Source organism: Equus przewalskii, chromosome 1 (genome assembly GCF_037783145.1).
Source record: "Equus przewalskii isolate Varuska chromosome 1, EquPr2, whole genome shotgun sequence".
Lineage (NCBI taxonomy): Eukaryota > Metazoa > Chordata > Mammalia > Perissodactyla > Equidae > Equus > Equus przewalskii.
The window spans coordinates 166,728,377-166,751,747 of record NC_091831.1 but is presented as its reverse complement, the minus strand read 5'-3'; the positions used below and the strand labels follow the sequence as shown (position 1 = coordinate 166,751,747).

General features: G+C 37.7%; 1 protein-coding gene across 2 annotated transcripts in view; it reads left to right on the top strand.

The window, feature by feature from the left end:
- Nucleotides 1-23,371, top strand: part of PRKD1 (protein kinase D1) — a 286,730-nt gene that overhangs the window by 151,527 nt on the left and 111,832 nt on the right. For both annotated transcript variants that reach the window (XM_070628547.1, XM_008521900.2), the window contains exon 2: nucleotides 7,787-7,925. In XM_070628547.1, the coding sequence (XP_070484648.1) occupies nucleotides 7,787-7,925 (139 nt within the window). The remainder of the gene's footprint in view (nucleotides 1-7,786; nucleotides 7,926-23,371) is intronic.

Sequence of the window (23,371 nt, the reverse complement as noted above, 5' to 3'; positions counted from 1 at the left end):
ATACACGCGCGCACACACACACACACACACCCTATTGCTTTTATCTTTCTAGAGAACCCTCATAAAACATGTGATCAATTAAAAAAAAAAAGCCTTGAAAGATAAAACTGATATGTAAGTACCTTAATGTTTTGCCAAAATAAATATCAACATTCTTTAAAGGCAGACAGCAAAGTCCAACGGCTCACATTAATTCATAATGCCTGGCATCTAATTTAAAAAGTACACATGTGAGAAAGGAGGAAAATATGACCCATAACCAGGATTAAAAGAGTTAATGGAAACAGACCAGAAATGGTAGAGGTGATAGACTTAGCAGAAAAGAACTTCCAAGGATTTAAATGAAAATATGAAGTGAAGGACTTGTATACTGAGAACCATAAAAAACTGCTGAAAGAAATGAAAGCAAACACAAATAAGTGGAAAACATTCCATGTTTATGCATTGGAAGAATTAGTATTGTTAAAATGTCCAGTCTAACCAAAGCAATCTACAGATTCTGTTCAATTCCTATCAATATCCCAATGGCATTTTTTACAGAAATAGGAAAAACGATCCTGAAATTCATATGGAACCACAAAAGACCCCAAATAGCCCAAGCAATTTTGAGCAAGATGAGTAAAGCTGGAGGCATGACACTTTTTTTGCAGGAAAAGATTCGCCCTGAGCTAACATCTGTTGCCAATCTTCCTCTTTTTTTTTTTTTTCTCTTCCCCAGTGCCCCAGTGCACGGCTGTATATCCTAGTTGTAAGTCCTTTTAGTTCTCCTATGTGAGCTGTCCCCACGGGATGGCAGCTGACAGATAGGTGATATTGGTCTGCGACTGGGAAATGAACCCAGGCCGCCACAGTGGTGATAGCACTGAACTTTACCCACTAGGCCATCAGGGCTGGCTTGACACTTTTTTTTTTAAATGTTTTATTTGAGTTCATAATACTTTGCATCATTGTGAAACTTCAGTTGTACATTATTTCTTGTCTGTCGCCACTTGGGTGCTGCCCTTCACCCCCTGTGCCCACCCCCACCCCCCTTCCCCTGGTAACCACTGAACTGTTTTCTTTGTCCATGTGTTTGTTCATATTCCACATATGAGTGAAATGATCTCATGTTTGTCTTTCTCAGCCTGGCTTATTTCGCTAAGCATAATTCCCTCCAGGTCTTTCCATGTTGTTGCAAGTGGGATGAATTTGTCTTTTTTTCTGGCTGAATACTATTCCATTGTATATATATATACTACATCTTCTTTATCCAATCATCAGTGGATTGCACTTGGATAGTTTCCATGTCTTGGCTGTTGTGAATAGTGCTGCAATGAACATAGGGGTACATATGTTACTTTGGATTGTTGATTTCAAGTTGTTTGGGTAGATACCCAGTAGTGGGATGGCTGGGTCGTATGGTAGTTCTATTTTTAGTTTTTTGAGGAATCTCCATACTGTTTTCCATAGTGGCTACACCAGTTTGCATTCCCACCAGCAGTGTATAAGGGTTTCCTTCTCTCCACACCCTTTCCAAAATTTGTTATTTTTAGTCTTAGTGATTATAGCCCTTTTAACAGACATAAGGTGGTATCTTAGTGTAGTTTTGATTTGCATTTCCCTTGTGATTAGTGATGTTGAACATCTTTTGATGTGTTTATTGGCTATCTGTATATCTTCTTTGGAAAAATGTCTGTTCATATCCTCTGTCCATTTTTTGGTCAGGCTGTTTGTTTTTTTATTGTTCAGTTGTGTGAGTTCATTATATATTATGGAGATTAACCCCTTATCAGATATATGATTTTCAAAAATTTTCTCCCTATTGGTGGATTGTCTTTGGGTTTTGATCCTAGTTTATTTTGCTTTTATTGAAGCTCTTTAGTCTGATGAACTCCCACTTGTTTATTTTTTCTTTTGTTTCCCTTGTCTGAGAAGACATGGTATTCAAAAAGATCCTTTTAAATTCAATGTCAAAGAGTGTACTACCTGTATTATCTGCCAGGAGTTTCATGGTTTCAGGACTAATCTTCAAGTCTTTGATCCATTTTGAGTTTATTTTTGTGTATGGAGTGGGGTAATGGTCTTCTTTCCTTCTTTTGCATGTGGCTGTCCAGATTTCCCAACATCATTTATTGAAGAGACTGTCTTTTTTCCATTGTATGTTCTTGGCACTTTTGTTGAAGATTAGCTGTCTGTATATGTGCAGTTTTATTTCCGGGCTTTCAGTTTTGTTCCATTGATCTGTGTGCCTGTTTTTGTACCAGTACCATGCTGTTTTGATCACTATGGCTTGGTAGTACATTTTGAAGTCAGGGATTGTGATGCTTCCAGCTTTGTTATTTTTTTCTCAGTTTTGCTTTAGCAACTTGGGGTCTTTGGTTGCCCCATATGAATTTTAGGATTCTTTGCTCTGTTTCCCTGCAGAATGTCATTGGGATTCTGATTGGGATTGCATTGAATCTGTAGATTGCTTTGGGTAGTATGGACATTTTAACTATGTTTATACTTCTAATCCATGTGCATGGAATCTCTTTCCATCTCTTTATGTCATAATCTGTTTCTTTCAATAACGTCTTTTAGTTTTCATTGTGTGAGTCCTTTGCCTCCTTAGTTAAATTTGTTCCTAGGTACTTTAAATGGAATTGTATTCTTGAGTTCTCTTTAAAGTTCATTATTAGAGTAGAGAAATGCAACTGATATTTGTAAGTTGATTTGTGCCCCACAACTTTACTGTAGTTGTTAATTATTTCTAGTAGTTTTCCAATGGATTCTTTAAAGTTTTCTATATATAAGATCATGTCGCCTGCAAACAGTGAGAGTTTCACTTCTTCAATGCCTATTTGGATTCCTTTCTCTTGCCTATTTGCTGTGGCCAAAACCTCCAGTACTATGTTGAATAAGAGTAGTGATAGTGGGCAACTTTGTCTTGTTCCTGTTCTCAGAGGGATGGCGTTCAGTTTTTCCCCATTGAGTGTGATATTGGCTGTGGGTTTGTCATATATGGCCTTTATTATGTTGAGGTAATTTCCTTCTATCCCCATTTTCCTAGGAGTTTTTTTTTTTCTTAATCATAAATGGCTTTTGGATCTTGTCAAATGCTTTCTCTGCATCCATTGAGTTGATGATAGCTTGAAACTTTTTGACTTCAAAATATATTACACCAATCAAACAGTACAGAACTGGCATGAACACAGGTATATAGACCAATGACCAGACTGATCAAGCAAAAAAGAGAGAAGACACAGATTACATATATAAGAAATTAATAAAGAGACATCATTACAGGTCCTATAGACATTAAAAGGGTGATAAGGGAATAATATGAAAAAAGTTTATGCACATAAATTTGACAGCTCAAATAAAATGAATAGGTCCCTTGAAAGATCCAAATTGCCAAGGCTCACTTAAAAGGAAGTTGAAATCTAAGTAATGCTATATCTGTTAAGGAAACTGAATATGTAGTTTTAAATCTTCCCAAAAAAAAGAAAAAAAATCCAGTCTCAGATGGCTTTGCTAGAGAATTGTACCAGACATTTAAAGAAGATATTATACCAATTCTATAGAAATCTTCCAGAATATGAAAAAAAAAAATTGAACCTCAATCTATATTTTTTACTTCATTCAAAAATTATCTCAGAATGAATCATAAACCCAAATGTAAACCCAAACAATAAAATTTGTGGAATAAGACATAAGAGAAAAAAATCTGTGTTGCCTTAGGTTTTACAGAAACTTATTAGACATTAAACTAAAAGCATAACCCGTAAAGAAATATTTGATGAATTGGACTTTATGAAAATGAAGAACTTCGTAAAACAATGTTTAGAGAATGAAAAGACAAACCACACACTAGAAGAAAATATCTGTGAAACACATATCTGATAAACAACTTTTGTCTAGAATATGTAAAAAACTATGAGAACTCAACAATAAGAAAACCAACAACTCAAGTTAAAAACTGGGCAAAGGAAAAGAAGATATATGGATGGCCAATAGGCACATGAAAAGATGTTATCATCACTGATCATCAGGGAAATGCAAATCAAAACTACACTAAGAAATCACCTTACACCCATTAGAATGGCAAAAATAACTAAAACAAAAAGTAACAAATGTTAGAGAGGTTGTGGAGAAAAAGGAAGCCTCGTACACTGCTGGTGGGAATGCAAACTGGTGCAGCCACTATGGAAAACAGTATGGAGATTCCTCAAAAAGTTAAAAATAGAAATACCATATGACCCAGCCATCCCACTACTGGGTATCTATCCAAAGAGCTTGAGTCAGCAATTCCAAAAGTCCCATGCACCCCAATGTTCATTGCAGCATGATTTACAATAGCCAAGATGTGGCAGCAACCTAAGTGCCCATCAACTGATGACTGTATAAAGAAGATATGGTGTATATATACAATGGAATACTACTCATCCATAAAAAAGGATAAAATCGTCCCATTCACAACAACATGGATGGACCTTGAGGGAATTATAAGTGACATAAGCCTGATAGAGAAGGACAATCTCTGTATGACTCCACTCATATGAGGAATTTAAACACGTGGACAAAGAGAACTGATTAGTGGCTACCAGGGGAAAGGTGGGGTGGGGTGGGCACAAAGGCCCACAATAGTTGAAACCTGGAACAAAGGGCAAAGGGGTGCACCTACAACATGACTGACAGACAATAATGTACAACTGAAATTTCACAAGGTTGTAAACTATCATAAACTCGATAAAAATTAACTTTAAAAAAAATTTAATAGAAACTTCAATTTCCCGTTTGAAAAATACAGGTATCCCAGCAACCTATTTCATCTTATTTTACTCACTCCTGTTTAAGGTAAACTTTTTTTGCAATTTAAATCTGATGATAAGCTAATAAAGTACATTTGTTACTTAAATGAAAAAAATACTGGGCAAAGGAGTTGATTAGACGTGTCTGTGTGTGTGTGTGGCAAATAAGCACATGAAAAGATGCTCAACACCATTAGTCATTAGGGAAATGCAAATTAAACCCACGAGATATCATTATACACCTATTCGAATGTCTAAAATAAAAACAGCTGCCATTACCAGGTGCTGTCAAGGTTGCAGAGCATTTGGAACCCTCGTACATTGCTGGTGGGAATGCAAAATGGGTATACCACTTTGAAAACAGTTGGGCAGTTTCTTACAGAGCTATCTAGATACTTTCATACACCCCAGAGAAATAAAAACTTGTGTTCTCACAAAGCCTCTAAGTGAACACTTATAGAAGCTTTATTTGTAATAGTTGAAACCTGGAACTAATTCAAATGCTCCTCCATTAAGGAGTGGATACATACCCTGTGGTATATTCATGCACTACAATGGTACGCTCCTCAGCAATGAAAAGAAATAGGTTAATGATACGTGTGACAGCATGGGAAAATCTCAAATTCATGATGCCAAGTGAAAAAGGCCAGATTCAAAATTATGAATTGTATGATTCCATTTGTACAACATTCTTGAAAAAACAAATTATAGGGACAGAAAACAGATCAGTGGTGCCAGGGGCTGAGGGTCGGGGGAAAAGTTGACTACAAATGGGCATGGGGAAATTTTTTGCATGATAGAACTGGTCTATATCTTGGCTGTGGTGTGTATACTCTATATATGGCATGTGGTTATAGTATTCATTTTTCAAAGCTTGCAGAACTACACACTAAAACAGTGCATTTTATTGTATGGTAATTATACCTTAATCAGTCATTTACAATAGCATGAAAATATTAAATGCTTAGAGTTAAATTTAGCAAATGTGCCTAAGACCTATACATTGAAAACTACAAAACATTTTTGAGAGAAATTTAAAAGAAACTTATAAATAGGACAATAGACCTTTTTTCATAACAAAATAGAAGTCTCCACATTGGTAAAATACTACAGGTCTCCCCAAACTGATCTGCCTTTTAATGCAATATCATTGAAAATCATGGCAGATTTTTTTGGTAGAAATTGACAAAATGATTTTAAAATGTATGTGGAAATTCAGGAGACCTATAATATCCAAAGCAATCTTGCAAAGGAAAAAGATGGAGGGCTTATACTCCCTGAATTCAAGGCTTAGCATAAAGCTCCAATAATAAATATAATGTGGTATTGGCATAAGGGTAGACATGCAGATCACACATACCCTTATCATGTGACCCAGAAATTCTGTTCCTAGGTACTTATAAAAAATGAAAAACTTATGCCCACTGAAACACTTGTACATAAATGTTCATAGCATTTTTATTTGTAATAGTTACAAACCGGATAAAAACCAAATGTCCCTCTGTGGGTGAATGGATAAACAATTATCCTAGATCCATATAACGAAATACTAATATCAATACAAAGAGGTGAGTCTCAAATGCAGTGTGTATAAATGAGTCACAAAAGCATTATAGTGAGCAGAAGAAGCCAGCCAGAAAAGAGTACATAGTACATACTGTGTAATTTCATTTGTGTGAAATTCTATAGCAAGTGAACTAATCTATAGTGACAGAAAGAGGATCTGTGCCTCGGGTCAAGATCGTGGGTGGCCTTGACTACAAGGGACTACAATAACATTTGGGAGGGTTTATGAAAATGTTTCACGGCTTGATTGTGATTTTGGTTCCATGGGTGTTGACGATCCTTTTTCCACTGTGTTACAAATACGAATTTATAAAAGACATAACAATCCTTAATAATTATGTGAAAAGGCCATGTACAATAAAAGAGCCCTTTTCACACAGCAAATTAGCCCAGGTTGTTTGCTTGTTTGTTTTAACAAAAATACCTAATGCTAGAACAAACGGACCTTCTCTTACTCTGCTCCTGAGATTGTGGATTGACACTTCTGTAATCAGTTTGAAACTTGCTTTAAGATCCTTAAAGATGTTCCAACCCTTTTATCAAATAATTCTACGTTTAAAACGGAATTCACCATTAGGGCTATGGTTTGAATTTAGGGCCTTCTCTGGCATTAGAAGGAAGAGAGGAAATGCAGGGAATGATCGTAATTGTTAATATTATAATAGTAATTGTTACTATTATGATTTTTCTAGGTTTGTGCATTAGTAAATATTTTTCATTTAGCTTTCATTGTATGCCTGCTATTGGGAGATAGTCCTTGAGTGATGAGCTCTCAGATTTATCCCTGTAAAGAAAGTATTAACTAGGTATACTTAAAACCGATTGACTTCTAGCTATTGGACTTGTCTGTTTAACCTAGATTGCATGAAAACAAAGTATGGTATAAGGGGCAGCAACCCCGGGGAGAGCTGGGTCATCTCCTCTGGTGCTTTCCTGAGTAAAAGGATCACTTCTGTCCATATACAGAACATGTCTAGATTTATCGAATCATCTCCTCTTTTTGAATATGTCAAAATGACTGACTTTTTTTTGTTTTGCAAACAAATTACAACAGTATGTGTAATGGAATTGTAATAAACTGACCTTATTTTTATGCTGTTGGATTGCTGCAGGCTGTGTGAAAATATTTACTTCTTCCCATCTATTCTATTTCTTAATCACCTTAACTGCCAGGAATTTCTCTGAATCTTATCTCATGCTCTCCTGTTTTCTTGCTCCCTAATTAGAAGATGATTTGGTCATTATTGCCCTTAAAATATGTTATTTCTTTCTTCCGCTCTTGGAGTCATGTTGATATCAATTTTACCATTCATTTTTATTTTTAATGTTTTAGATACCTTGAGCTTTTCTAGTTAGCTTGTATTTGTGCCCTGACATTTATTTATTTGGTTTTTATTTTAAATTTAGGAGGATTTTGACATGTAATCTATTGTGATGTTTATTTTTTGCAGTTCCCCGAATGTGGTTTCTATGGAATGTATGATAAGATCCTGCTTTTTCGCCACGACCCTACCTCTGAAAACATCCTTCAGCTGGTGAAAACGGCTAGTGATATCCAGGAAGGTGATCTTATTGAAGTTGTCTTGTCAGGTAGTATACATTTTTCTCTATCCATAGATTAATAAATTGTATTTGAAGAATTCTTGGGCATTAGTTTTTAAGGCAGCACAGAAAACATCCATCAAACTCGGCCCCTAAAAGAGATTTTAGGGCTCTGTCTACATGAACTTTCAAAATTACTTTGGAAAAAGCAAAAGATTTCCTTTCAATTGGCTCTTTCCATGCCCAGTACTATCCCCATCACTTCTGGAAACTTCACACTCTCCCCAGCCCCCCAACAATGCACGCATATACCTTCATTCATTACCTTGAATCATTGGGATGGCAGCAAAAGCAAACAAAACTCACCAAGGGTGAAACTAAGACAGATGTGAGGGCCCCAGATGTGCAATATGTTTGAAAGCCAATAAATAACAGCAGGGCTGCTCTAGTTGAGTCAAAAGTCCAGGAGCTATAAGCCAAGACCAAGTCAGAAAGCAGAGCTCAGGACTTACAGCGGGTCAGCTGTGGCATGTGACACTAGCTAACTCACTCCTTGAGAAATGGCTGTGCTTCCCTCTGCCTAGATTGGTATCTCTTGCCTGGGATTTAGAAGTTAGTAACCGGACTGTGACTATCAATACAGAAATGGATGCATTTAATTAAAAAAACAAATGTCAGAGAACAGCTGTGGCAGGGAACCTTACAACGAGGATCAGTGCAGTATTGTGAAGGGGTCCAGGTTTTCATTGTTTATTTTTGTTAAAATTGAGTCATTATTGAGAAACTCAGATCGTGTTCCTCCTTTCTCTCCTCCGGCCTTCTTTGCTTGTTATCTCTTTGACTAAAAGAAATCTGTTAGCTTTAATGATTCTAGGCTTCATTTCCTCAAGTTCCTCACCTTGCTCAGAGTGCTGTACTGGGGGCACTCGTTATAATTCGGTTGGTCTTTGCTTCGATTCAGTCCACTTCGCTTTCTCTTTATCGATCACCTATTCTGTGTGAGGGCCTGGAGTCGCCACGTTTTCGTTTTGTAGATGGAGCCTATAAAACAACTTAGTTTTGCTAGATAAAAGTAATAATTTTCCTGTTGTCTATAGAGTTGCCAGTTGCTAAATAAACAAATCAAAAAAGCAAAAGCTTTCATGGTTTTCTATTAATTTTTTTTGGAAACATCACTTGCTTTGACTGGGTTCTCACATCTCCTTTGCTTTGGTTCTTTTGACATCGGCTCACTGCACCCAGCCTCAAAACTAGGGCCTCGACTGTCGTTTTCTAAGTTTCCTGTTTCTAAATACTAGGGACTGCCTGAAATCAATTATTCAGGCAAATCAGGCACTGGATCTGTTCTCGCCATAATTCATATTAAACCCATAGCAAGGGTGTTTTGCAAGTAATATAATGTGTTTTATGAGTCTTTTTTCCCTGTGGTAATGTCCAGAAATATATGAGTATTTTAAAAATTGCATTTCAAAATTTAACTTATTTTTCTTTCCTTTTTACATTATTATCAAGTGCTTTCTAGTAGTACCAGACAGACTGAATGCAAGCTGGGTGTGGGTGTGCCTGTGGAGGGGAGGGCTGCCCATTTGCGTGATATCCCAGGTCAGTGAGCCGGACCTGCCCTTCCCCCTGCTGACCTGGCGCAGCCCTCCAGTCCTGACACCATTCTGCTTTTCCTCTCCAATCTTTGCAACTGAGAACTTCGTTGTGCTCATGCTCCACTTCCTGTGCCATCCACCTTTTATCTCCTGCCTTTCCTGTCTCCCTGGCTGCCATGCTGAGAGGGCATTTAAGGGCAGCCCTCTTTCTCACCTCTCTCCTGGCATGAGGCTCAGGAAGGCCTCTCCTCTTAGCAGCTGTCTTGTTGGTGTTTATAAGAAGCCATTCTGTAACAGCCCAGTTCCAATCTTGAACCTGGAGCCTTTAAACCCTTTTCTCACTTCACATAGTCAAACTTCCCTAACATCATTTCACCCTTCAATTACTCAATTATGTATGTTTAATTTTAGATATATTCAATTATGTTTATATCTCCAGCAGTTATCTATAAACTTTGTAAACTTCTTTCTAGCTCCTCTCTCACTCTAATGCTTAGCATTGTGATTTATTCAATAAATGTTAAATATAGTTTTTTCTTAAAAACTCCCACCCCTCCAAAGCACAGCCTGTTTTCCCCCATCACTCTGACCTTCTCTCCCATACCGTTTTTGAGCCTTGAGTCCTTTGTGATCCAATGCCTGCTATTTCTTCCCTGTCTTCTTGCCTCACTGGCAGCCTGGCTCTCCTGAAATGGATGCTCCGTTCCCTTCAATATTGGAGAGCTTCCTCTCATTTTCCTCCACTCCTGGGTGAGGAGTTGAGTGAAATGATCCTCTTCCCGTTCTCCAATGCCATTTTTGGTTGTTTTCTGTACCACCCTCCTCCAGTCCCACTGTTATTTATTTCACTTATCTGTGTTGGCTTCTTGATAGTGTTGCATGAGGTGATTTCCTTCCTTGAAGACTCATTTGTTTTTAGCCATGGGAAAAAGAAACTTCAGCATCAGATTTCTAATCTTACTTTCCATTTTATATATCCAGTCGTCTTTGGCGTTGTTGTCATCCATGTTTATCATTCTTCAGACTCCTTGTTATGGCTGTTTGTTGTTAGTCACTTGCAGCATGGTCCCATACCTTGCCTCATCAGTAAGGCATGGCTCCAGCTCTGTGTGCCCCATTTGGGGTGCTCCTCCTCCATCTTGCACATCGCTACCAAATGCACATACCTGTTCCCTGTCTTTTTCACTGTACTTTTCAAAAATCACCAACTCCCTACCACTTTTGAACTGTAGTTTTCCTCTTTCTTTTTCTCTCCCCACAGCACATGGCCTACTATATGCATGTCTTACATCACTTTGATGCAGTCTCAACTACCTCCTACTCTCTTATGCCCTGCAGAGCCTGCTAAACCTGTCTGTAATCTGAATTATCTTACTGTCCATTTTTGCCATTCCTGATCCTGAGCCACACATGACAGCAAGACACACAGTCTCCTGCCTACATGGCTCATTGCAGATCCATCTTTCACCTGGCTGTACCAGTGTTTGGCAGCCTTCTCCTACCCCCATCCTTTTGTTACAATAGACATGAGGTTCTCAATAAACCTATGAGTTGATTGATTGACTATTGGCAATGAAGAAGTTATGACATAGACAAAATTTTGTAAAAATATTTATTTGTTGTAAAAATGTTATTTCTGGATATATCCTCAAAAGTAAACTGAAGGTCAGGTCTCCTTGCTATGCATTCACTTAGCCCTGACAAGAAATTAGTGCCTGTGATGTGGGCAGGACTGCACTGCATTATAATTTGAGGGAAGACAAATGATAGCTACCAAGACACTTCAGGCCATGGGTGCAAGGCAGCTGAGGCCACATACTCATTTCTGAACCAGTCCCTGAAGAGGGTGGAGTGCTATGATTGGCCAGAGAAATATGCCATTTCCTGGAGGTGTTTGAGGATCCACTTCATTCAAACTCTAGTGGGCGAGGCTGGGGAGGAGAGCAAATGCTGGAAATCCCCTCTATTGCCTTTTGATCAGTTCCAGAACATAAACATGCTGTGGAAATTTTCCTCTTGGAGACTATAGTTTTACTGTTAAAATTTGTTTAACCAAATTTTCTGTTTTTCCTCATCAAAAATTAAATTTCACTCTGTAGTTCGACATAAACATAATCTAGTTCTTTTTATATTTCACCAATATTCCACCAGCAGGAACATTTTCTGACATAGGAATATAGTAAAAATGTGAGAAAATATGGAAAAAGTTAATTTTCAGGAAGGTATAAATACTCTTGCCTCTTCAGACAACATCAAGAATTTTCTCTTGCTTATGTCATTTTCTGCTGAGACCTTTCATCATCTGTTAGTACTAACCAGGCTGCTCCTGCTAATTTGCTGGCTTTTCCGCCTCTTTTCTTTTTGAAAAACACTGCATGTGTGAGCTAGTGCATTTAGACCCAGTAAGCCAGGAAAAGATTGCTCATGGCTGGAAGGGTTGGGGTTATGGAGAAAAAAGAAGTAATTCCATGGAAGTTCCCCACCATACACACTCCCACCACTGGCAAATTTTCTTTGTTTGTTAAGCAAAGGATTAGCATTGTTACTATTGTTATGAAGTAGGAAAACACTGCAAATGGAAATTTCTCTTACTAAAGCCAAAGTCAAGTTCAAGTGTATGGTACTGAACTATAAAATAAAGTTCATGGAATTTTTCTGAAGTCTTCTTCATGATGAGTTTCTATCAAAGCCTGATAATTCAGCCATGGCACAGCAAATTAATAACAGGACTGCATTCACATGACTCAGTTCTTTTTGTTTTCTTGTGTTTTGGGGGGCTTGATCTCTAATAATTGTGCATGTGTTTGTGTGTGTGTGTGTGTGTGTACATGTATCTATCTTGTAAATGGCTAAATGGAAAATAGACAAGGACTACAACAATTTCTCAAATGAAATCACAGTTTTAAAGTCTTACAGCTAAATGTTGAATCTTTCTTGCATTAATGATAAAAATCCATATTTTTCTTGGACTTTTTCATTGTTTTTTTACAAGAGATTATGCTGTATTATTTATAACTTTTGCCAAAATGCTGTTTCCACGTGTGGTTATTTGTTCCCCATTATATAGAGAGAGGAGCCTCAGTAGAAAGCTAGTGCTGGAGCCCAGGCAGAGGGACTGTGGGGCTACATAGGCAGTGACAGAAGAGCTGCAATGAGGTAGAGAGATCAACAAATATTTTGGAGGTGAAATTAAAGAGCTATAATAACCATTTGGATAGAGCTGATGAAGGAGAATGCGAAAATGGAGAGGACTCTAAGGAGAGCTGCAGCTGCCTCAGGGTGATCACATTTCCTCTTCCCAGTCCCCAGTCTTGCCCTCATGTGATGTGTTTGCCAAATGGTTTGGGTATTGCCCTGAGGAGCTGAAGAACTGATTTCTTGGTCATGTAGTACCATTGATTTCTTTTGTAATTTTGCACAAGTTGCATAACCTCTGGGATTCAGGGCTTTTCTGTTTGCTTTTTAATAAAAAACAGAGCTTCTACTGGATGAAAGTATCATTCGGTGCTAATAGTACGTGGATTCCATGTTTTCTTCAGTCTGCAAGTAAAGTGGTATGTGTAATGACTGAGTACAGTTCCCGGGGCCAGATCATCTGGGTTCATATCCTTTCTCTATTCTCACTGCTTACGTCTTTGCCAAGACATGTAATCCTTCTGTGCTCCAGTTTCCTCATCTGTATTGGGGACAACACTAACACCTACCTTGTATGGTTATTACAAAGTTAAAATAAGTTCGTGCACGTAAAGCACTTCAGAGAACTTCTACACATAGCAACTGCACAGGAAACCTTAGCTATTTTCATTGCTTCTCCTCCTAACGCTCTAAGCAGCCGGAGTTTCCCCATGATGTTCATGGTTGTTAAACATGCCACAAAAGGGAATTCTAGTCTGATAACTTTGAGAAATATTGTGTTATACAATTTTAAAGGAAGTATTTACTACAGGACTCTTCAGAACTTTAGTGTATGCTATTATGAAGAATAACTCTCCAAGATCACTTCCCAAATTCACTTTATCACAAGATAATTTTTTTCCCTCTGAGTATCTAATGAGTTTTGGGTTAAGCAGTCTACACTGGCAGTACTCCTCTGGGTCAAGCCTGTGGATCATATGGTCTGAGAGGGTCTATCCATTCTCTCTATGCGTAGGCCACTTCTCTCTCGTGGAGGGGAATATTTGAGCCATGAAAAAGCAGGAGTTAGGAGGAAAGGAATCTTTGTTTACATATCACAAGCTTTCGAAGCAGTTTACGTAAGTAATTTGATTTCCTTTGCAGTGACTCCAGGAGGTAGTGCAATCAGATATCTTAAAAGCTATGGAATATAAATTTTAACTTGCCCACGTCGTGCAGTGAATAGAGGTAGTGCCAGAGCTGGAATCTAAGTGTTCAGTCGCTATTCACTTCAACTTCAAGTTAACCCTTTGAACTTGGACCAGTAAACAGGAATTCCTGAGGACCTTTTCAAAGAATTCCTACTATAGTAAGACAGTTTATATTTGAGGGATGCACTGATGGTATTTGTAACAACAAAACCAGCAATGAGCTACAAGTTCCATTGACATGATTTTTACCACAGAACCATTATCCCCCTCTTCCTCATGAAAAAATAAATAATAGATACAGAAACTGTGATCAGGTTAGGAGGACCCTCGAGGCTTTGTAGAGTTACGTACAAAATATGGAATAGTAAAGTACCCATGCCCCTCCTCAGACAGGATCCCGTCATGTAAATTCACAACTCTGATCGAAATTGAAATAGTGTCTTAGGGTCACTCTACTTACGAGATCCTTATGACCATGTTTTTCTGTTACTAAGATTCAATGCCTAAACCATAAGCCAGAAAAAAAAAATATTTGGTAACAAAATTCTAGCAAGGCCCTCCTTTCTTTTATGGAAAGTGTAAGTTATTGATTTATATGGCATTGTGCCCACTCTCTCCATTTCTCTCAGACACAGTACTTTGCTTAGCAGTGTTTTCACCCCCTCTGAAGTATAGGTTGAAAAGGAAAGCCTTGAGAGTGATATACTCGGTCACTGCATTATTATTTCCCAAGAGTACATTGTGTAGATATAGTTTTCTTTGTTTGCTTTTAAGAGAGCAGAAATAATCGTGGGAAGCACCTCCCCAGCCTTAATACTGCTTGAGTAATTAGGGTTGTCAAAGACCTGCCTTTTAGGACTCTCTTTATATTTCTTAGTAGTTGATCTGGACATCTAAATATGCCAAGCTGAGTGGTGCCAATTCCTGTTCAACTTTAGTTGCAATTTTTTGTGTGGGTGGTTTCATAACGATGGAATATTTAAATGTGAGACTACAGGTCATTACTCTTTGCTTCTAAGTATGGTTTATGTTAAGTGTGTCTTCAGCATTTCCTTCTTATCACTGTTAATATTAATTTTCTCCCCATCCTTATCTTTCAAGTAAACCTGGTTCTAGTTTCTTTGTGCTACACTAAACCATTTTCATAGAAAAGGGAATGCAAAGAGCAGGCATTCCCACCTTTCCCCATTTGTCACCTCAATGGGGACCAGGGGCTTGGAGGACTCCTTCCTTACTTTGGTAGTTTCCTCAGCTATTTGCCCCTTCGTGGGGTGAATTCTCCAGGGAGATGTGACACAGTAGTGCATTGCTTCTCTGTCCGTTTTTACCCGAGTGCCCCTAAGTGTCGAGGCAGAGTGAAAACATTCTCCCCAGGTAACGTAGGGTATCAGACAAACCCTATTCGGAAAAGGTCTTTGAAGAATCTTATCTCATTTGAAAATTTTATGCACATTTTGCATTCTGCTGCATCATATTTCTCCTGTTTAATTTTGAATAAATAATATTTCTCCCCCATGTTGTTCTTGAAGAAATTGTGCTAACAATAGTGATGGTGATGTAAGGGCATAGATAGTATTATGATGTGTTAGGCGCTGTTCTAAGCGCTTTACGTGTATTAACTCAGAAATATGCATCATTTTTGTTTTATGGCATATAGCCACATAACTTTGATTTGATAGATAGTGGACTTCCAAAGACTGGTTTGAGTCTCGGAGCTGCCATTTATTTCTTATATAATGTTGGGCAAGTCACCTCATTTCCCTGAGTCTTTATCTATCACCTCTCTAATAACAATAACAATATCTCCAATATAGGATTGGGCTGTAAATTTCATGAGAATAAATATAAGGCATTTGATAAGATGCCTGGCAAATGTGAAGTACTAAACCCTCTCACCCACCTCCACCCCACTGGACTACACATTTCTTGAAACAGGATCAATTTATTTTTAGATTGAATACTCAGGACCTGGCATAACACAGGCAATCAATGTCTATTTGTTGAGTGAATGAGTGAATATTTGAATTAACAAAATGAACCAATCAACAAACAAACGAATGATTTCATTGGTGCATTATATATGATATCCAAAAGTTACTGCTGTTCTGTGGAAATTGAATTTTAGTGCCTACCATTGGTCCTCCTTGGCCTAATTTATTAGTAATAACAACATTAATTTCATCTGACTCATCTTTTTCTTCCTGGATTTGTACTATGTTCTACACATTGTCAAAAACTAATTATTTTTTAGAAATTATTTAGTTTTAGAAATCCAGGCCTGCTTTCAAAACATTGCAATTTCTTTCACAACATTTCTCACGTGAAATGAGAACTAATTCATAGAACACCAGTTGTTTTCTAATCCCTACAACTCCCGGATTATGCTCATCACCACAATCAAGTAATCCCGTTTGCTACAAGACCCAGGTCACTCTTCTTTCCATCAGTGTTCCCAGCCATTGCTCTTTTCTTCCCCAGCTGTTCTTTCTTTGTAAAATGTATTCAGTAGTTGCTCCTTTGTGATACACTCCCCTCCAGTGCTAATCTTACTTGCTTATCCATTTATTGTCTCTTCCTCACCTGGAACCTCAGAGTTCCATACCTGCATTAGAGCTCATAGTGGTGACCCTGGGGCTGGCCACAGGCTCTGACCTTTCTATTTCGGTGTCTGGAAGGAATAAAGACTGACATCCTGAGATGCTGGCTGACCTTTCCTGCTGCTGCTCTTCCCCCTCCCACTCCTCATGTTGGTGCTCCGTAGCTTTATCCGTCTAGCAGAACAGCTGTCTGTGCCTAAGGGTCAGCTGGCAAGATCTATAGGAAAAGCTGAGTCATGTGCTCCAAAACTGGAGCCTAAATCTCCGTAGATCTCTGTCCGTGTACATACCGTGGTTTTCAGAGAGGGACGTATCAAGCCCCGCTGTTCACACAGAATTAGCCTAAGGCCTAGTTCTGCACCATCTGGCAAGTGGATATCCAGCCAGAAATCATAACTTCTTCTTCCCTTCTCTTTTCATCTCTAACTTCTCTAAGTGAAGACTCTCTTATAACTCATCCAGATAAATAGGAAAAGGACACAAGGGTAGTGAAAACCACAGAAAGCAGGCTTTTTTTCTATATTCTCTGGTCTCCGTGTAACCAAAAATTCCTTAAATTTGTTTCTTAGGGTAGAGAATTAATCGTCTCAGGTATATAAATCTTAGCATGTTAGTGCCTCGATGGTACAACGGGATCTCATAGGACATTGCACGTTCAGAATCCTAGAAAATATAGTAAGATGTTACATTGTTCTTTTTTGCCTTTTTACATGAATTGGTTTATAAAACACACAAAAAATGACTTCCTATTCTACCTTATTTACCAGATTTGACTCTGAATTATTTGGGGCTCATTTGCAAAACTCACACTCCAACTCAAAAATGAAGATTTTGACACATCAGAGATACCAAAATACATGAATTAGAGACTCTGACCATAATATAAAAAAATGTTTTGGCAATAGTAGTATCTTGTAAATCGGTATTATTTTGGCTCGTTTCTATACAGGGGTGATATGGATTTGTTTTCAAGTCAGAATCTTTGAAAAAATTATTAGTTTTCTGCTGAGTTAAACAACACAAAATTTTTGTGCTCAAGGCTCAAACTAGAGAACAAAACTGTTTGGGTTTTTAGTTTGTCCACTTGTTTAAAAATATGAACTTCTATTTATGGAATCAACTGAATGATATGCAGTCCACCATTCCTCTGGTTCTGCCCTGTCCAGTGTGATAGCCACTGACTGTGTGTGGCTATTTTCTATTTCAAATGTTTAATAGACACCTTGGCTAATAGCTGCCATATTGATATGGAACATTTTCACCATCAAAAAAAGTTCTATTGGACAGAACATCTAGATAAATCATATTTTCCCCTAAAGATACAACTGTGAATCACATTGTTTGCACACTCACATCCTTCAAAATGCTTTTACTAAAATGCTCTTTAATATGACGTATTGAGGGGTGTTGTAAATAAAACACTTGAAAATTTTGGTGGCATATTTATTACAGAAATCTTGTGGGAGAAATTGTTCACTATGTTGCCCTTTGACTTCCTTATGGGATAAATTCCTCAAGTTTTAGTTCCCTAAACAGCTGTACTTTATAAATAATGTTACTCTTATGGCATCTGGCTTGGCTTCTTGCTTTGGCCCTGGCCCCTCAAATCTGAATTCACAGGCCACCTTTCATCATGATACCTGGTCAATACTATATCACTATTACTACTGTATTTGGCACAATATTCAATTTTCCCGTAGTTTCTTAATTTTTCAATCTTAGTTCATTGTGTGCTACACAGAATACCCTACTGGTTGAAAGCGTAGACTCTGGAACTAAACTGCCTGAGTTCAATTCCCAGCTGCCCATTTCTTCACTGTGTAGCACTGGGAAAGCTAGTTAGTGTTTGGGTGACAATTTCCTCACCTTCAAAGTGAGGCTTAACTCTGATAATAATGTAAAATATCTAACACGTTGCCTAGGACAGAGGGATCTTGTACAATCGTCTTAGAAAGGAAGGAAACAGGGAAAGTAGGGTGGAGAAAAGGAAGGAGAAAAGGAAGAATAATACAGCGTCATGCTATGGTATATAGACTATTTCTACAATTTATGAATGGCTGTTTCTTTGTTTTATCTCACATTTTCCCAAAGTACGTTGTGGTGGCTCACAAAAACATACAAAATATAATAAAATGTCAATGATTGACAGTGGATGTTGTCCAAGTTAGAAAAGACGGCATTTAGGTAAGTGTGTAAATTCTAGAATATTTATTTTAAAATAGTCATATTACTTTATCCTCATACTTCAGAAACTGCTTTGAATCAGAGGAAAACCTGCTTTTGAAGGCCAAACCTTTCTTGGTATAGTGCCCAGATATTTATTGTCAGGAAAATCATCTCTCTGGGTTTTGGGGAAACTTATCTAGTAGCATTCTGAATGCAGCTTAATCAATCAAATATATTGATCAAGATCGATCAATGAAGGTTAAGGTTGATCAAGATAGTTTCGTGATCTTATATGGATGGATTCTCTTTTTCACTGTGAGGACATTTTGGAATGCTTTCTTGGCTTCTTCCTGTACAGTGCTAATCCCCTTAGTAATGGCAAAAATTGTAATGTATATACTTTGTTTCCATATTCATATGGCTCTCTCTGTCTCTGTATAAACACACAAGCACACATACACACACGACGAGAGCTTGGAAGAGGAAAGGAAGGAAAGAAAGACAGAATTGTATATACCATCAAAATCAGTGACATAAAGTGACTGAAGGCTGCCTGCGTTAACAAAGGCCGGTTAGAGAATGGCTGCTGAGTGGCTATCTGAAGACTTCATGGGCATGGATATTTGTTTGAGGTAAAAGATTGGACTTCACTTGAAAAGCTGCCAAATATCCCTTTTTGATGTTCCACGATTGGTGGCACATAACACTTCAATTCAATAACTCAGCCGTGCCACCATCTGCCCAGCACTCGCATTCTGCTGGTTGGCATGTCGTTTATTTGCTTTTAACATGCAGCCCATATAAAAATCCCTCGTAATCTGCCAAAATTAGAAATGCAGCTGTTTTAAGTCTCAAACAGCAATAGCACAAGACATTATGCCAGCATGGAGGAACAAAATAGAAAGATGTATTTGAAAAGAGCAATACTACACAATGTATTTGTACCTCGAATTTTCTAAGTATTTTTAAGACGTCTTTAACCTGTTTCCAGTGTTGACTTCGGGCTCAAGGTGAAATCGACACATAAAAACACCAAATATCTCTTTTCCTACATATATTTTAATAGAAGAATTGGAATTTGAATCAAGCTCTGATTTTTTTTTTCATGTTATGAAGCAATTTCAGCTTTTCAGTTTCCAGAATTTGAAAAATTTCTGGCTAACTCTGGGTCTCATCTCATTCTATTTTTATTTTCCTTAGAAGTTTTTTGAAGTTTCAATCATTATAACTTGTTAATCCTGAGAACATGATAATGTAGAGTTGTGTGTTGAATTCTCAATGAGATCAAGCAGTTGGCCCCTTAGTAAAACAAGATGAAGAGAGAAAAGATTTTTTTCCCCCACATGGTAATCCTGTGATGTGGAAACAAAAACCAAAGCTAAAGCAAAAACTCCCCCTTGTTTCACTATGTTATGCACAGTCAGAGTATTTAGGAATGATAGACGTTTGGAAACAATAAAGATCTGGTATGGAGTCCTCATCCAAAGACATCTTTCTTCACAGTGACTAGGAATAACTGTTTTGAAACTAAAGTTGGATAGTTTGAAATTGGTTTGCTCCATCCTTTCCTCGTTGATATTTGTGAAGGTCAAAGTGGAAATCATTTGGTTATGTGTGAATGTTGCCCCACCTGAGATCTTTCACCACATAAATTTCACACACTTAAAAAATAATTTCTGTTTGTGAGAACTGACCTGTGAAAAATTGTCTCCTGTGGAATCAGGGCATGAAAAGCAATGACAGAGCAAGACACAAGTTTGCTAAAGTGAATGTACTTGATATGCATTTATCTTTTATATCCAACTAGATTAGCAATACGAAAGAACAGGGATCGTGTGTTACAGTTCTTTAAAAGTCCATAAAACAGCTCAGTGCCAGATATATAGTAGTCACCCTCAAAATAGTTGTTCATGATTGATATGCTTTGCTTGGCAATTTAGACTTCATCAGTGGACCTCAATTTGAATGGAAAAATTTAATTTTAGTTTTAAGGAGTCAAAATATTTGGAAAATTCTTAAGTTAAAAAACACATTAGGCCTTATGACATATTATTATAAATAATTATTGTAAAATTTTAATGAAAAATATTTGTTTAATTCTGTAGCCTTAATATGCTACCTTTTCCACCTAGAATTAATGTATAATGTTTATATATTGAGCCAAATGGATTCATCTTGCTGTCCTTCAAGCTTAACAGCAACCTCAGGATTATCTTACATGTAAATCTCTACTCTTGCTGGTTTTATGCTTTAAAAAACATTTAGTGGAGCTGGCCCAGTGGCGCAGCGCTTAAGTTTGCACATTCTGCTTCGGCGGCCCAGGCTTCACTGGTTCGGATCCTGGGTGCGGACATAGCACCGCTTGGCAAGCCATACTGTGGCAGGTGTCCCACATATAAAGTAGAGGAAGATGGGCACGGATGTTAGCTCAGGGCCAGTCTTCCTCAGCAAAAAGAGGATGATCGCAGATGTTAGCTCAGGGCTAATCTTCCTCAAAAAAACAAAAATAACAACAACAAAAAACATTTAGTGCTGAGCAGAGGTCTTGGTTTGCTGTCTCTAGTGACTGAAATCTATTTTTGGTCTCCTGGAGTACACACAGAATGAGTGAGACAAGAACAAATACATCTTTCCAGCTTTGAAATCAGACCAGCCTGCATAGATGATGGCACCCAAGCAAGGAAGCCAGTTGTCAAAACCTGATAATTTTTAAAATAAACTTTTAAATTTTTGAATAGTTTTAGATTTACAGAAAAGTTTCAAAGATAGTACAGAGAGTTCACCTGACCCAGATTTACTTTCCCCTAATGTTGTCATCTTCCATTGTTTTGGTACATATGTCAAAACTAAGAAATCAACATTGGTACATGATTTCAGCTTACCAGTTTTTTCCCATTGCTGTTCTGTTTCCATTCCCGGACCCAGTCTAGAGTACCACACTGCATTTAAAAGTTGTCATGTTTCCCCAGTCTCCTCTGATCTGTGTCACTTTCTCAGACTTCCCTTATTTTTCATGACCTTGATGCTTTTGAGGAAGACAGATCAAGTATTCTGTAGAATGCTCTCAATCTGGGTTTATCTGATGCTTTTCTCCTGATTAAACTGGGGTTATGGATGTTTGATCAAAATTACTGTGGAGGTGAAGTACATTTCTCATCACATCACATCAGGGGGACGTGACATTGACATGACATGCTGATGATGTTAACCTTCATCACTTGGTTAGGGTGGGGTTTGCCTGGCTTCTCCACTGTAAAGTTACTGTTTTTCTCTTTCCATACTCTGTTAATAAGTCTAGCCCTCCATCAAAGGGCGAAAGATAAGTTCCACCCTCTAGAACGGGGGAGTATCTACCTATATTAAATTGAATTCTTTTGGAAGGAAGATTTGTCTCTTCTCCATTTATTTATTGAAAACCCAACTTTAAGAGTTTATTTTCTTTTACTACATTTGATAACATCAGTTGTAGTGGCACTTGTTATAGTAATATTTTTGAGTTCAGCTTTTCTTACTAAACATAAAGAGAATACATACACACACACACATACATGCATATAGTTTAAAGAGGTAATTGTGAACATTAGTGAATGCTGGTGATGGGTAATTTTGTGTGTCAATTTGACTGGGCCACAGGTGTCCAGGTATTTGGTTAAACGTTATTCTGGGTGTTCCTGTGAGGTTGTTTCTGGAGGAGATAAACATTTGAATCAATAGACTGAATAAGGCAAATTGCCCTTCTTCATGTGGGTGGGACCCATCGCATCCCTTGTAGGTCTGAAGAGAACAAAAAGGCAGAGCAAGGGAGGACGGTCTGCCTGACTGTCTTTGAACTGAGACATCGGTCTTCTCCTGCCCTCAGACTCAGGCTGGAACTGTATCATTGGCTCTCCTGGGTCTCCAGCTTGTTGACTGCAGATCTTGGGACTCGTCAGCCTTCATAATTGTGTCAACCAATTCCTTCTTTTATATATATATATCCTTCCATCCAGCCTACTGGTTCTGTTTCTCTGGAGAACTCTGGCTAATACCCCAACCATCCCACTGGAGAATTAGAGCAATACCATAACCCTGAAAACCCTTCATGTGCCCCTTCCCTGACCCTGTCTCCTTGTGTGTCCTGAAACTTATGTTAATCATCTCTTTGCATTTATTGTTTTATGTGGTGAGATTTAAAACTTATAAATTGGAATTCTTCTGAGATAGTTAAGTAGGTGTGATTCTGAGCCAGCAAAAGCTATAAAATAATTCTTTTACACTTTCAGACATTTTCCTTTTATTTAGGGAAATAAAGCGCATCTCTTTGTTACTTCTTTAGTAGTAACAATGATAAAGCACACTCTGTGTACTTGAATCACTTTTACGGAGTTTCTCTACTCCATAACTAATCTGCTTTGAAGCAGGTGCTAATCACTGAGTATCGGAACCTCTTATCTCTAGATGTGAGTTTGCCATAAAAAAGAGACTTTGCTTAGTAATAATTTTCTAGTATTGTAGTGCAAATTGGAGAAAATTGACACATTAACATTACAGTAAAAATTAAGCTGTGTAAAAATATATCTTGCAACAAATATAAAAATGTTTACTATCTTGCTATACAATACAGTGTTATCAACTCTAGTCACCATGTTATACATGAGATCCTCAGACCGTGATTTTTACCAATAACTTTGAAAATCTACATGGGGTTTATTTTAGGAGTGAAAGATTGTACACTTTCCAGAAATTTATTAATGTAGTTCCCTACATTAATAGATTAAAAGAGAAAAATGATGTGATCAACTCAATAGGTACTGGAAAAGCTTTGCATC